Source organism: Cottoperca gobio, chromosome 11 (assembly GCF_900634415.1).
Source record: "Cottoperca gobio chromosome 11, fCotGob3.1, whole genome shotgun sequence".
Lineage (NCBI taxonomy): Eukaryota > Metazoa > Chordata > Actinopteri > Perciformes > Bovichtidae > Cottoperca > Cottoperca gobio.
Window position 1 is genome coordinate 7216351 of NC_041365.1, and position 16698 is coordinate 7233048.

Here is a 16698-nt window from a genome sequence, read left to right on the forward strand (position 1 = left end):
AATCAAATAAAAAGCATTAATCGATTACCAAAATAGTTGCTGATTAATTTTTGCAGATTAACTCATTATTAATCAATTATTCATGTAGAGGGTTGACGTACACTTTTATCTGGAGCAAGTTGCTCAACATTTATGACTTGAGACGAAACTTACAGATAAGTGAAAATAGTAATTTGGCAACAGTGAGGTGAGATAATCCCAAGAATCAGATGACTGTAGGTGCTGCAGTAAATGTTTGTGCTGCACTTGGACATTGAGCAATTGGTTGGTATGTGAGATGCATCTCAAATTGAAATGGGGTTTGACATTAGAGCTGAACAATGAGTAGTGATTTTAGCACGAGTTAGAAACTGACGTGTTCTTGAAAATGAAAGATTTTGAAGTTCATTTTAATTGAGGATGCATTGTTACGGTTCTTTTGTCGCAATTAAGGGTTAAAGAAACTTTCGACGGTGTGTTTTTAAGTTTAAGGTCCAAGCTAAAAGAAAGACAGATTGTGATGTTTGTCCGTGGTTCATACTTTAGACTCTATGGTTTCGACATAACGCTGTCCAAAGGTTACAATTTGCAATGATCATGGCTGTAGCTTTAACAGTTGTCAGAGCATTGAACTTACTGTTTCATTCTGCAGAGGTGAACATGAGGTGTCAAATTAAACGGATTGTTTACACTGTGTTCCCTAGCAGCTGCCACTGTTACTGGCATTATTGGTGGTCCACAATCAGATTGCAAGGGTCCAATTAAAAGCCTGGCTAATTGACAGCCTAGTAAAATACTGTTTTTGTAAAACAGAGAAAAGCAAACAAATAGCTCAATCACAACTGCTACAAAAGTGGGTCATATTTGGTTGTATGCCAGTTTGCATTTGTCAAATTTCCATTGGCTAGTTTCATCTCATGACAGCTGTTTGTAAATGCAGACTCTGTGTTTGACTCAGTGTCATGACTTTTGAGATTTGCTCCCTATGACATATTTTAGGTTTACAGATTTGAACGCATACAGTGCCAAGAAAAAGAGCGTGAAGCCTTTGGAATTACCTGCGTTTATGCGTAATGCATCCATAAAATATAGTCTGATCTTAATCAAAGTCACTGTAATGCAAATACACTCTGTAAAGTAAAACACTCGGATAATTGTTTTCCAAATTAGCATATTTAATAAATAATCTCTATTAAACATTCAAATAGGAAACTATAACTTTTAATACCACATTTATAACAATTATGCAAAAAGGCAATGAAGTTCAAGATGAACCACTCTATCAAAGAGGTTTTTGTTTTTTACTAATGCGCCTGAATTTTGCACAAATCGTCTGTATCCTAATTACAGTTGAACTAGCTAGCATTCTTTTGTGTCCATAATCAATATTTTTAGATTAACAATGTATCAAATAGCAATTTAAAAACATTGTGGTTAACCTTCAGAGAACGATCACCACAATCTGCAGCTCTCTTCTGCCTCACTCAGCTTTTTATAGCAAGTTTCAGCTCATTGTTTAGCTGTCTGGCCCACAACTTCTCTCTCATAGCATTTAGCAGATACAGATATTTCCCTCAAGAGTTGGTAGAGACTAAAACAAGACCAACAAGAAGAATATTACTTTCATTATTTTTTATCCAAAGCAACATACAATAAGCATTCAACCATTCGGGTACAACCTCAAAAAGTGCTTCACTTCAGTTACAATGATCTACTTCAAGTGCTAGTGCTACAGAAAATTGGACTGGCCAGGTGTCCAGAAACACAACTCTAAATTAACAATAATATAGCTCCTAAAATGCTGAATGTGCAAAGAAGCAACTGTTTGCTAACAACTTAAATGGTCATTATATGTCATATGTCATATTCCCCCAAGCTGCTCCAAAAAACAGTTATTGCAGGTCTATTAAGTAAACATTCAAGGTCGGTGTGACTGGAGAAAATCACACAAACCACACTTTTTTTTTTAATATCCTGCTGGGGAAGTGAAGGTCAGAGTGGAGCCTTTTGCTGGGGAGTTTAGCCGGTCCTGCCAGAAGCAGGCTAATAAACTGAATCCCTCTAGTTCACCTGCCTCCTCTGCTACACTTTGACTTCCCGGCCCAGAGCATGTTCAAACCCATCTCTTAACTGTACAGGCTTGTTATTAAGCCCGGCTTATATTGTATCTTTATTATGTTATTCTCCACAATAAAAGGTGAAAATAAACCGTGGATGGGTACTTCATGGACCTCACAGTGGAGTTATGTGTTGTCTGCTCTGCCCTTGGTAAGCACTTTGCTGTGGATGAATAATAATAATAAGCTTTATTTGTATAGCACCTTTCATACAAATATTGCAGCCCAAAGTGCTTCACAGCAAAAGCATAACAATTAGTACAAGAGTACAATAATCACAGTGTTGATGTAAATGAGTCTGAAGTACCATTATAAAAATAGCAGAATTAAAATTGTATAAAATAGCAGAATTAAAATAGTATAAAATAACATTGGAAATCATGCCTAGTTTCGCTATCTGTGCCGTACTTAACGACCCTACTGCCGGGAAATCACATTCACCACATCATTCTTGTAAATGTTTTAAACTATCAGAGCCATATTTTGAAAGCATGAGATCAACAATGGGCCCCTGTGGCCTTTCAACTGGTTTACTGCCTTCGGTTAAAGCCAGTTTTCTCCAATACACATTTATCAGAGAAACTTCCTCTTTTTCCCGTGGTTAAACAGTGTATTTGATCTCAGGCTTTTCAAAAATGTACTCTGAAATGTATCTCAGTTACCTTTACACATTCAATGTTAAACCAGGTATAGCAAATATTAATGAAATCATTTAAATTAGTTTAAAGTGGCATAGAGTAGCAGCATTATAAAAATAATAATAATAATTCACCATTAAAAGGCTAAAGTAAAGAGATATAAAATATCACAATTAAAAGGCTAAAGTAAAGAGATATAAAATATCACTATTAAAAGGCTAAAGTAAAGAGATATAAAATAGCACTATTAAAAGGCTTAAGTAAAAAGATATGTTTTTAGCTTACTTTAGAAGATACTGAGCGAGCTTGCCTCCCTAATGTCTGCAGGTAAAGTGTTCCATAGCTTTGGTGCATAATTGCAAAAGGCTGCATCCCCGATTTTCTTTTGGATGTTTCTGGGAACATTTAATAAACCAGTAGTGGATGATCGTAATGTTCTTGGGGGCACATAGTTTATTAGAGAGTTGGCAGTGTAACTTGGTGTGGGTCCGTTTAAGGCTTTGTATACAAGAAGGAGGACCTTAAAGTCAATTCTAAAAGTTACTGAAGCCAGTGTAGAGCGGCTAACACTGGACTGATGTGGTCTCTCATCGTGGTTCTAGGCAGCAGCCTCGCTGCAGCTTTTGTATGAGCTGAAGTCTCTCCGTTGTTTTTTTTGGGAGGCCGGTAAAGAGTGCATTACAGTAATCGAGTCGGCTTGAGATAAAAGCATGGATTAGTTTTTCAGCATCCTTTTGATTTATAAATTGTCGGATTTTAGCTATATTTCTAAGGTGGAAGAATTATGTTTTTGTCACCTTGTTTATGTGGGATTTAAAGCTTAGATCTGAGTCTATGATAACACCAAGACTTGTGTTCAGGTTTAATCAAAGGAAGTTTCCTCATGTTATTCAGCGTCATCTCTCTTTTTGTTACAGGACCTACTAGTAGGATTTCAGTTTTGTTCTCATTTAATTTTAAGAGATTATTGCTCATCCATTTATTTATTGCTGACAGACAGGTGGTGATGGAGTTAATAGGTGTAGTATCATTTGGTTCAGCAGAGATGTACAGTTGTGTGTCATCCGCGTAGCTAAGGAAGCACACATTGTGTTCTCTAATGATGTCCCCCAGTGATAGCATGTATAGGGAGAACAGTAATGGACCGAGGCAGCTCCCTTGTGGAACTCCAAAGTGGGCATCATGCTTCTCTGACACATGATCTCCAAGCCTGACAAAATACTTTCTCCCTTTGATATATGTTCTGAACCAGTTTAATACACAGTCAGAAAACCAGTTTTTCTAGACGATTAATTAGGATGTCATGGTCGATCGCTCAGGTCTAGGACCTTGTTTATATCAGAGTTTAGTCTGTGGTCACTAATTATTTTAGTCAGAGCAGTTTCGGTAGTGTGGCATGCTCTGAAGCCTGATTGAAATTCCTCCAGGATGTTGTTTTCTTTAAGAAAGGAGTTTATTTGGACCGAGACTATTTTTTCTAGTATTTTGCTGATGAATGGAAGGTTAGATATTGGCCTGTAGTTGGTCAGCGTATTACTGTCTAGGTTAGGTTTCTTTAGCAAGAGTTTTACAACGGCTGTTTTGAAGGCGTCTGGGAAGATGCCCGTTAGAATAGACATGTTTATAATATTTAGGACGTGACTTGAAATGCTGTCGAATATCCGCTTAAAGAATGCTGTGGAGGTGGAGGAGTTACATTCATCACAGTTTTATGAAGCTCAGTTAATGTGATGCAGGTGAATGTTCCCATGGTTACATCACAATGTTTGCAGATGTTCTCTGTGTCTGCATCATAAGTGTTGCTGGCTCTGATTGAAGTTATTTTATTATTGAGGAACAATGCGAGTTCTTCACACTTTGATGCAGAGGACTGCGGAGGGGTGGGGGCAGTGTTCAGTAGTCAAGAATAGTATTTTAGAATTTCCAACATTCTCTGTGATAATCTTAGAAAAGCAATCCTTTCTTGCCAGCTGCATTGCTTTACCATAGGCAGTCATGGATTCTTTGTAGATGTCAAAGTTAACTGTGAGCTTAGTTTTCCTCCACCTTCGTTCAGCTGCTCTACAAGTCCTCTTAGTCTGAGTAACATTGCTGTTGTTTAACCATGGGGAGAATCTGTCAGTGGATTTCTTTTTGACCTTTAATGGAGCAACAGTATCCAGGGTAGATGATAAGGTGTTGTTTAGATTTTCAACCATGAGATTTAGGGAGCAGTCTGAGCATGGCTCAAATGAGAGAATGTTTCCTCTGCTGTGTCATCTAGTATTCTTTTTTTGACTACCGTCTCTCTTTTGGTCTTTGTTAAGAGTAGGTTAGCATCAAAAAACACACAGTGATGGTCAGATATTGATAATTCGATTACTGAGACCTTATCAATGTCCAGCCTTGTCGTTATCACTAAGTCTAGTGTGTTACCATGCTGATGAGTGGGTTCACTGATATTTTGTTTTAGATCGTAGCTGTCTAGTAACTTTTCAAGTTCAATGGTCTTGGGATCATTCTTCTTAATTACGTGAATATTTAGGTCTCCATTCAGGATTATTCTTTCACATCTAGTGATGCTGAGTGAAATCAGCTGAGAATTCCTGTAGAAATAGTGCTGAATATTTTGGTGGCCTGTACAATGTGATCATGAGCAAAGATAGTTCTGCTTTGAGCTCAATAGCAAGATATTCAAATGATGTAAATTCACCCAGGTCAATGTCATTACATACAAGCATCGCTGATAAGATAACGGCAATCCCTCCACCTTTCTTATTTTGCCTGACTGCCTGATAGTATTTATAGTTTGGAGGACACGTCTCAGTCAGTGTTGCCACACCAGTAATGTTGTTTAACCAGGTCTCAACTAGAAACATAGTTCTTTTGAACTATCAGATCATTAATCAAAAAAGATTTGTTAGACAATGATCTGACATTCAGAAGAGCCACTTTCAGCTGCAGGGAGTCTGTGATAAGAAGTAAAGCCAGCCCTGGTTGTGTACTGATATATCTAAGATAACCAGACGTATTATGTGCTGAGCGCTGATTATTTTGGCTGGTAGTAATCAAGACAGGAACGGCATGACATATTAGAACATTTTGGTGACCAGTTTGGGGGGGGTGATGTCCTTGAGTGTCCATGAGTGTACTTTTAGTGTACACTGAGGGGGAGGTGCGGGGGATGTCTGGGAGGGGGAGAAGATTGGGGGATGATGGTGGTGAATGATGGTTTAGAGCAGGGGGTTATTTGAGGTGTCAGTTTAAGACCATCTTTCACCAAATTGTTCATCCTGTCGTTAAAAAGGAGGAAGGGAGAGGAAGACGAGGAGGAGAGGGAGGAGAGGGGGTAGGATGCCTCAATGTTACTCCACAGAATTCCAACTTCATCCATGTCTGGCGGGGCAGTTGAGGGACTGGGGTCCTTGGAGTGCAGGCGTCATCATGGTGGTTATCTGGTGATGTGGGGGATGGTGTCTCCTTGCATTTAGCCAAAGTTGGGTGGCTAATGGCGTAATCCATGTTCGAAGTGAACAGTTTTTCACCAGATCTGTTGAGAGAAAGTCCATTTCTTCGGAAAAGGCCTCTACGCTGCCAGAACAGATTGAAGTTGTCAATAAAGTTCACTTTGTGCAGGGGACAGGCAATTGATAGCCACCTGCTGAGCCCCAAAGTTCTGCTAAAACGATTTACTCCTGACCTGGCTAGTGGGATGGGACCACTGAAGTATGTTTCAATGTGTTTAGAGCCTAGAACTTTTAGCAGTTCAGTAAAGTCCTGTTTTCGTGTTTCCTTTTCTCCCCTTGAGATATAATTTTACCCAGCATGGATAATAATCTTGGTCACAGATTTGTGGGTAAACAGCATTTCTGGAACTTTTTCTGTTATGTCACAGATCATTTCATCAGGGAAGCAGTATGTTTTGGTATCTTTCTTACCGTTAATGTTAATGTTAATGCCCGTTACAGTAGAGTTCCTGATAATTAGCGTTGCTGGCTCAGTGACATTGGTCTTGACAGACATTTAAGACTTTCATTATTAAAAAATAAATAAAACACAATTTGGTAGTTTTAATTATGCAAAAATAAACTTTATTGCAACTTTTGATGAGCAGAGGAAATACTGCTAACCACAATGGAGAAGTGTAGTATGCAATTAAATGATCAGTACAGAAGCAATTGACCACAGAGATGGATAAAGATCAATTTCTGAAAAGTGTACCAAGTTATTCTTAAAACCAGTCTCTAAATAATTAAAGATGTGCACATTTTGACAACTTGTACTTTGTGGTAATTAGGATTTGAACTGCCAATGACTCAACTTGACTTAACACTGGTAAACTGCAAGTTTGTAAAAAGAAAGTAACTCAATCAAAAAATAAATGGACCAACACTGAATGAGTGGATGAATAAGAAACTTTACCAAAATACTGCAATGCTATTCACATCATGGAAGAAATAAAAGTAACTGTTACTTAAAATATGGACAATGTTTTGCAAACACCTGTATATAAAAAAAACAAAAAACTTCTTCAGTTTTTAGTAACAACTTCACACACGTACAGATTATATTACAAAAGGAAAAATACATTTCATAAAAATATTACCACTTGCTTTTTTCAATATGGCTTTTGGACTGTGCAGTTAGAACCAAACACGATTCATATATTAAGGGTTTGTCTTATTTTTAAGTTGTGCTTTTAAAGATAAGTCTGAGTATTCTGGCCAAAATGCAAATGTTGAAATGCTAAAAATACATTCTCTTTAATGAATTATGAGCTTTTATAATTTAAAAATCACTTCTTCCTTTGGTTACAGTAAATCTTAAGTAATTAAAAAAGTAAAGTAACATTTCAAATATATAATGTCCCGTTACGTTCAAGACCTTCTGGGGAAAAGAAATCTATAATATTATTAGACTATTTGCAAATCTTAATCTTCTCCAAAACAGTAATTCATCCAATATAATTCCTTCAAAATAAAACTCCAAATAAAGTTAAACATGAGATCATTTGCATGATAACAACAAGTACTAGTAAGTACTAGACCTGATCCGAAATAGAACATAAATATACATTTCATATACACAACAATGTCCTCTGCACTATTACAGTACAACTCCAAAGAATATTAGAATTCCAAGTAAATAATAAATAAGATGTGTGAACAAATGTGAGTTTTGTCGTCGTGCACTAGCACAAGACTCAGTAGTACAGTTTCAATGACAAAAGGTGGAATTAGGCGCTTACCTCGGGTCAGTTTTTCCACATTGCAGTTAGGATGGAATTAAATCAGACCCAAAACAGGACACTTCATTCTGCAGCTTCTCAGAAGAAAAGCTTAATTTCTAATCCTGCCATTAGCTCACATACTGTGTGAATGTATTGCCCTGGACTTACTCCGTACCTGGTAGGAAAAATATTAACAAGAGCGTATTTGTGGAGACCTGCCTGCCTGCCTGCCACATCAAGGCTCAAATGGTCAAAGCTGACTTTCTCAAAATGTCTTCTCATGTCAGCTAGGTGCTAAAGAGTCACGTATGTACAGAGAAATTGCACTTGTTCAACTGCAAGTATGAGGAAACTCTGATATAAACTGCTGAGTGAGTGAAACGTGTGCACTGTGCTGACCTGTTTCCCATCTGCCCTTCAGTTTCTCCTCTTCCTCCACTGATAGATAGCCAAAGGTCAAAATCTTTTCACAACTGTAAACTGCTGTTAAAGTAGGGCTTTTAAACCACAACATCGCTTCCTCTTAGAAAGCCATTCTCAACTTATTAATGGTCCTACTTGCCACAAAACACACATCTTCCAAGTCGTACAAGAATCCCTGAAACACAAAATGGAACAGTACTAGAAAACAGAACATAAAAATATATTTCGAAAACAAGCACATATATTACACCGGCCGTGTAAAATATGCCATATTTACATGCCTTACAACAGTGCAAATCCTCCGAAAGCGCCAGAAAACATCTCTAATGATAGACAGTGATTATACAAAGATCATAGTTAGTATATTGCCACGTGACACGAATGACTCTGCAACAATCAAGATGATGGTTAATCAGTGAGTAAGTGATACAAGTGTTTTGTGCAGTGGTTTGTTGACAGAGCTTATGTGAAGATGCATTGCTCACATTCTAGTTTCCACAGTCTTTGGAGCGGCTTTGAGCGTCTTTGCGTCTAGTCAAAGATGTGCTCTCCAGTTAAACTCAACGTGTCCGGTTTGCTTGGCTCAGAAAGCAGGGAGTAGAAGGGGGGCGGGGGGTGTATGGGTGTCTGAAAGTGGACTTGATGGAGGAACTAGGAGTGCAAGTGTGTGTGTGCAGGAGGGGTATACTGTTGTGTGTCTTTTGTGGTTAAGACGGTTTGTTTGGTGTTAGTTCCTTTCAGGAGGCAGTATCAGTAAGAGCAGTGATCTAATGTGGAGATCCTTAAGTCTGTGCCAAAAAAACAGATCAATAAAGTGATCAGTCATTAAACAGCCCTGTGCCGTGTGGTAGCTTAGGGAGGAGCAGTGCTGTCCTCCGAGGTCAGGATGAGATATCATTTGTGATGTTTTCGGTGGCACGATGGCTCAGAAGGCAGTGGTGACAGCGTTTCCTCGTCGTGTTCCCAGGCGAATGATTTCCCCCGGCACCGTGTCCAGCTGCTCGTACGCCAGCCGCCCTTCCTCACCTGCCAAAAACACAAAGATCATCTTTATTTGTATAGCACCTTTCATACAAGAATTGCAGCCCAAAGTGCTTCACAGCAAAAACATAACAATTAGTACAAGATTAGACAGAGCATTTACAGTACAATAATCACAGTGTTGATGTAAATGAGTCTGAAGTACCATTATAAAAATAGCAGAATCAAAATAGCAGATAAAATAGCAGAATTAAAATAATATAAAATAACATTGGAAATCATGCCTAGTTTCCCTATCTGTGCCGTACTTAACGACCCTACTCCCGGGAAATCACATTCATCACACCATTCTTGTAAATGTTTTAAACTATCAGAGCCATATTTTGAAAGCATGAGATCAACAATGGGCCCCTGTGGCCTTTCAACTGGTTTACTCCCTTCAGTTAAAGCTAGTTTTTCTCCAATACACATTTATCAGAGAAACTTCCTCTTTTTCCCGTGGTAAAACAGTCTACTTGTTTTGAAATCTGAAACTCTGAAATTTATCTCAGTTACCTTTACACATTCAATGTTAATGGTGATATTTTATATCTCTTTATCTTAGCCTTTTAATGGTGCCACTTTAAATTAATTTAAATGATTTCATACATTTTTGCTATGCCTGGTTTAAAAGGCTAAGATAAAAAGATATAAAATATCACCATTAAAAGGCTAAGATAAAAAAATATAAAATATCACCATTAAAAGGCTAAAGTAAAGAGATATAAAATATCATTATTAAAAGTCTAAAGTAAAGAGATATAAAATATCACTATTAAAAGGCTAAAGTAAAGAGATATAAAATATCACCACTAAAAGGCTAAAGTAAAGAGATATGTTTTTAGCTTACTTTAGAAGATACTGAGCGAGCTTGCCTCCCTAATGTCTGCAGGGAAAGTGTTCCATAGCTTTGGTGCATAATTTCAAAAGGCTGCATCCCCAATTTTCTTTTAAAACAGAATGTAAGACGACACTTACATGTTTATGCACCAAAATGAGTTTAGTTTTGATAGATAATATTATTATATGCAAATTAAACAATAACAAATTAGATTTTTCCTAAAAAGGAAACCAATTAGTTGTTCAGTCTCATTTTCTTGTTCGTATATTTACTATTGCTCTTTAATAAAGCAAAAGTATTTCTTATGCGATTACTGAATTAATCGGTGGAATACTTGATTAGTAAAATAATTGATAGCTGCAGTCCTTCCTGCTACTTCTCAGATTGCAATGGTATCCCTGCCATCAATATAGTTCAGCTTTCACAACAAAAGACAAGTGAGATATGGTACAATCCATGCACAGGATTTAAGATTCAATAACTTTATTGCAACCTTATGAGGTATTGTTTGTGGTAACTGTGCATAAAAACAATTCAAAAATAAAAGAAGTTTGTAAAAGTCTAGCAAAAGACCAAAGCTGAGCAACATGTGATTTTCCATAAATGTCTCACTAACCAAACGTGAGCAGGGTTTCTATGGCGACATGGCGAAGCTCTTCATCAGCTGAATCACACAGCGAGACCACCGCCTTGATGCTCTCTACTGCCTGCAGACAGACAGAAAAGCTCTGTGACGAGGGCTGATTGCTGATTTAGAACGAGTCACGGTCAGTAAATAGAGGAGCAATGATTACAGTGGCCAACGTACATAGACATATTACTATGACCATCCTTTCATCTTATTGGGTATCTTTGAAATAGTATCTGTCAGGAAGAAACTTTGCCTCAATGAACACAAATGGAGACCTAAACCAGCTCCAAATCTACACAGTATCACGACTGTCGGTGATATAAGAGGCCACTGACCTGCAGACAGCTGAGAGCCGAACAGGCAGCCCTCTGGCTCTGAACTCCAGCCTCCGACAGCGCACGGGTGTAGCACTCCACTGCCTGTAGCACAAACATAAACATTCAACATGGCTTAGAGCATGTGTCAGAACTATTTGAAATGTAGTTTGCCTCTACACACACATCTCTCTAACATGCTCCCTCACTTTATGACTACTCACTCTGGTCCTGAAGTGGCTGTGTGATGCAGAAGAGAGGTAGTCGGCTGCTGCCTTGTTGACCCGAGGGTCCTCTGCAGTGAGCAGGGAGGCCAGGGCCCTCAGGGTGCTGTTTCTAGGCCACAGGGATGACACGGACACCTCCTCCAACTCTGCTAGACACTGAGGATAATCCCCACTGCACAGAGCCTCTGCAAACACATCTGAGTACGACACAAACGCAGACATGCCAGGAGGTTTATACTATGGCTATGACACCAAAAGATTATTTTTATTATCGATTATTCTGCTGATTATTTTCTAGATTAATCGTTCGGTCAATAAAATGTCAGAAAATAGTGAAAATGATCCATCCCAGTTTCCAAGGTGATGTTTCTAAATGTCTTGTTTCGCCAGTCCAAAACCCAAACATATTTAGTTTAATATGATATCAAACTAAAAAGGAAATTTCCATATTTGAGACAAAAAATAAAATAGCATTTTTTTTGCCATTTTTACATAAGAAGAAATACTTTAACAATTAGCAAAATAGTTGGCAAATATATTTCTGTCGATCAACTAATTGATTTGTCGACTAATCGTCTAGTTTAGACATTACATGTCCTGTACAGCGTTAAGCACAGGCACCTTTTCTGTACTCCTGACCTGACCTTGAAGTTTGATTCTCATCAATATCTTTTAAGTTTGAATCCAGGAATTTATTTAAGAAACACTCAATAATTGTTTTCTTCCTTTTTCACAATCATACTCATACTCAGCTGTGTTTTTGTGTGTTCCCTTCCTACTTTCTATTATGTGAAGGTGTTGGGTTCTTGTGGACAGAAAATCTAAGTGAAAAGTTGTACAAAATAAATCATAGTATTTGCACATGACTTGATAGAAAGTTGTAGATCTGTGTTGTGACTGTCATTCCCCCCCTTTGCTCACCTTCTCTGGCCAGATGCAGCAGGTGTGTCTCCATGTCCTGCAATTCATGCTGTAAGATGTAGCTGTGGAACTGAAACACTGTGAGGACGTCCTGGGAGAGCTCAGCAGCGAGGGAACTTTGTGTCGCCACCAAATCGTTCCTGTCCACCATCTCACCCACTACGACACCAATGACTGCGGGGAAAGAAATCTGAAGTCAGGGGAAATACTGGAACCACATTTGCTTTATGAAGATCTATTTAATATTAACTATGCATTTACTATTCATTTAGTCTCTTTAACCACGTTATATACATAGCATATTGTTATATTTTTTATTCTCCGTCTTTAATTGTGTCTAACCTGTTTTCATCAGATTCTCTGGGTTTAAATTGTGTTTAAACTTGTTTCTATTCAAATTTTGTTTTTATTCCCACAACATCTATACACATAATATATGTATGTCTTTATGTTTATATGTATATACATGTATGTCTGTCTTTGTGAAGCACTTTGGTGCAATACCTGTTTGCTTTTTAAAGTGCTACATCAATTAAATGAACTTGAAACTCAGCAGCTCCAATGATTTAATCTTCCCTCAGGGTAATATTTAAAATCAAATTAATGACTCAGATAAAACCTAACAGTAATTAAAAAAAACACAAACAAAAACATGTAATTTGAAGTGCAAACCTTTGGCTTGAAAATAGCAATGATCCAACCTGAGTCAGCGCTGTGTGGGTGTGTCTCCTGCAGCACTGCTGTGTAGCGCTGGTTCATGTGTTTGAACACTCTGTCCAGTGTGGTGTGAAAGAGTCCTGCAGACCCGCTGCACTCTGACCACAAAGTCATCAGCTGTGGGCGCTCTGCGAGGCCCGGGAGAACTGAGAGAGAAAAAGGACAAAACAGAAGGTCAGATGCTACAAACGCTCAAACCAGAGAGTATTTTCTGTTGCATGGTAATCATTTGTCATAAATACTAACATAAGAAGCAGTAACTAGTTACATGTAATGGCATTAAGTAATTAAATCACAAAATAAATGTAATTTTAATCCGTTACAGTTACTAAGAAAAGATGCAAGTAATTATAGTTAATAATCACATGTGTTAATTAATCTAAACATCGAGCTTAATTGCCCAGTTAAAAACATTTGTTTGAACATAAGTCAAATATAATAAATTACATTACTTATTACATTTCAAACAGGGTAAATAGGGATCTGTAAACTATTACATTTCAAAAGTAACCTTCCCAACAACAATTAATGGCAAAGTCTTGATCTTGCATTCTTGACAGGCAACGTTGCACGGTTAACACACATAACGATGGAGCAAAGTGGTTTTCACTTGTTGCTACCTACCATCAGAAGCAGATGTAATTGATCCCAGTCTGTCCACACTGATCTCTGCTAGCTCTTCTAACAGCTGAGTCTGTGCGGACAGTTTGAGGAGAAGACTGCGACGCTGCCACACACCTACCCCGCTGCTTAACAACTGCCATTACAGGTAGAAACAGAAAGGCATGTTGCAGTTAATGTCAACTATAAGTATTCATTTATACAATTTATATAATAACTATTTTTATTTATACTCCAAAAACATGATGTCACAAGGATCTCTACCTGTATGAGGTGATAACAGTACTGCAGGTGGATGACAATCGCCACGTCTAAGTTCTCGTTTCCAGTTGTGAGCGGCAGGGGGCTTCCTGCCACGCTGTTGCCCACCCCGGTGTCCTCTGTCAGGGCTTCACTCAGGTGTCCTCTGGCTTCTGGATGCTGGCCACTGAGAGGCAAATACCCAGAGTCACCACCGAGTGGCAGCAGCATAACTCAGAACAGTAATCTACTCTACTTATGATGTAATGGATTTCAAATCGAGTGCTGCTTTGATGAAAGATAATTCAGAATTTCTGACCAATTATTTCATGAATACTTAAAAACAAGCACCAAGAAGTGTCCTACTTCAGCTCTTACTGTGGATTTTTGTCTGTGATACCTCAACAACAGCATTTAATTTTCAGCGTAGACCCTTCCAAACAGCATTGAAACACCGAGATACAATAACATGCACTGTGTCAATGTCTCCCATTTACCCGATCCTTTCTCCGTCTGCATCAAAAAGCGGAGACCTCTGTGGGGTGGTGCTGAGGATGGCGTTATAGTCTCCAGTATCCTCGTCATCAAAGTCAGAGGTGTTGAGGAAGTCAAAACTCTCCAGGGCACTCTCCACTGTCAGACTGAGGCTTGACGACCGGCTCCTGTGACCCGGGAGACGACACTGTGAAGTGGAAGAAGAAGGGAGAACATAACGGGTCAGTAACTCTTTACTCTTACAAATAATGCTCAACCATTTTTTTCTTGTTGGATTGATGAGGAAGTTTAAGATTTAAAGATTATTTAATGTATTTAGTTACTTTTTTGGACAAGGAACCAAGTAAAAATATGTTATGTTCTTTCTGATGTTGACTTTCTCAGGGACGGCTTCATACCAGGAGGCAAAGGGACTTTTGAACTCTTGAGCTGCTCACGATGACACTTAACCTTTATATACTTACTGTTTTACAAACTGTTTACACCTCTATGTGTATATATTTATTGCTTCTCATTATGCACATACATTTACTACATTTCTGTTTACATTCAGTTTATCTATTTGCAATTACTATCCACAAATGTATTTTGTATACGTTTATATTTTAACTATTTTATGTCTAAGATTCTCCTTTACTTTCACTTGCATGATTTTCCTTTTTACATTTACAAATGATTGCTTCACTGTAACGGTAGTGTATTTTACAATCAATAACTTGAAGCCATGTTATTTTTCTAAGATCTTGTGCACATATAAATTAGAAAGGGAGACGGAAAGATTCAGTCACCTTGAGCAGATCCTCCAGACGCATCACTTCCTGCTCCAGGTCCTGCAGCTCTCGGCAGCGGTGGGTCAGAGACTCCAGCCTCATCAGCAGGCTGTGGATGGCCTCCTCCAGGCTGCTCTCCAGGAAAGCCCTGCTCCCCTCTCCTGCCCAGCTCAGACTTCCTCCTCCCTCCGTGGAGCTCCCACTTGGCGGCACAATTTCTGAAGAAGTCAGCCTTTTCACAAGCTGCCTGGTCAGGCTGCCCGCCTCCTCTGTGTCCAGTTCCACTGGTTTTAGTTCATCAGTGTGATCTAAGAAAACATCCTCTGGAGCCACCGTAGACATGTGGCCGTCAGAGCAGAGGGACGGAGCAGCTGAACCGCAGTTGGAGCCAGAATTTCGCTGGGACTCTGTGCGCTCCCACTCAGAGTCCTCTGCCACCTCAGCTTCATTACTGGCACAGGTGCCACGACTTCCTCTGCTACCTGTCTCCCCATCCTCTTCGTACTCCTCCTCCTCCTCCTCCTCTCTTCTTCTTCTTCTTCTTCTTCTTCTTCCTCCACTAAATGCTCCTCAGCGATGGAGTCCTCCCTTGTTGGGAGGATTTGTGTAGGTGAAAGGTCCATTTCTGGTGGGGTGACTGTGATTTCAGGGTTGGAGTGGCGGTGGGAGTGGGAGCTCGGGGCAGGGCTGGGCGTGGAACCAGAGGTTTCCGAGAAGGTGAAGGAGAGACGCTTGCACTCGGCCACGCCGCAGCCGCCATTCTCAAAGATATCATCTGGTAATGTGGACTGAAGGAGAGACAGCACAGTAAATATGTTTAGCAAAAAAGATGGAAGATTAAGATATAGCCTGAAATCAATACATATAAGATGAAAAAGTACAAAAGAAAGCTCTCTCAAAAGGAAGAAGAGATGGCAGACATACTTAAATCATCCACTCTAACTCCAATTTTCTTTCTAAATTCTTATCACCAAATCTCATAAACCAAGATAGAATCACATTAAAGTAAATCTGAATAGAAAAACATAATAAGATCACATGCAAATACACATGCAGTCAGCCACACATGGCCTTCTGCAGCCCACAGAAAGGGACTGGACAAGCCCAAGTGTGTCCACACCAGCAGAAGAATACATCCCCATCATGTCGATGAGGTAAGGGGCACACAAAGTCAGGTTAGGAGGGTCGAGGGGCCACAACACACTCACATAGACCTCCAGACTGGATTTTGGCCTTGGCCGGAGTGAGGCCAGGTCACCAAACGAGCGACTGCGCCTTAGCTTCTCTAGCAGGGTGTCTCGGAGCATGTGTAGGAAGGAGAGGCGCTGGCGCTCCACGGGATATGGCCGCCACTTCTTTACACAATGCACGCAGGCAAATAGGACAAGGTGTTGGGTATTCAAGTGAGGGCAGGTGAGTGAGATGCAGGAGGGATGGATAAACGTGTAAAGTGGGACAGAGTGTGGGTAAGGGGTTTTGATGTGGAAATGCGAGGAGAGGAGGATAGCAGGGACATGGGTGAGGGTTAGTTTAGG

General features: G+C 39.3%; 1 protein-coding gene across 1 annotated transcript in view; it reads right to left on the minus strand.

Annotated features, from left to right (window-relative positions):
- Positions 1-6778: 6778 nt before the first annotated feature.
- Positions 6779-16698, minus strand: part of ripor2 (RHO family interacting cell polarization regulator 2) — a 60448-nt gene continuing 50528 nt past the window's right edge. The window contains 11 exon segments of the mRNA XM_029443903.1: positions 6779-9392; positions 10844-10934; positions 11194-11277; positions 11397-11596; positions 12321-12494; positions 13022-13183; positions 13662-13794; positions 13923-14085; positions 14396-14580; positions 15182-15688; positions 15691-15951. Of these exon segments, the coding sequence (XP_029299763.1) occupies positions 9292-9392; positions 10844-10934; positions 11194-11277; positions 11397-11596; positions 12321-12494; positions 13022-13183; positions 13662-13794; positions 13923-14085; positions 14396-14580; positions 15182-15688; positions 15691-15951 (2061 nt within the window). The 3' untranslated portion in view covers positions 6779-9291.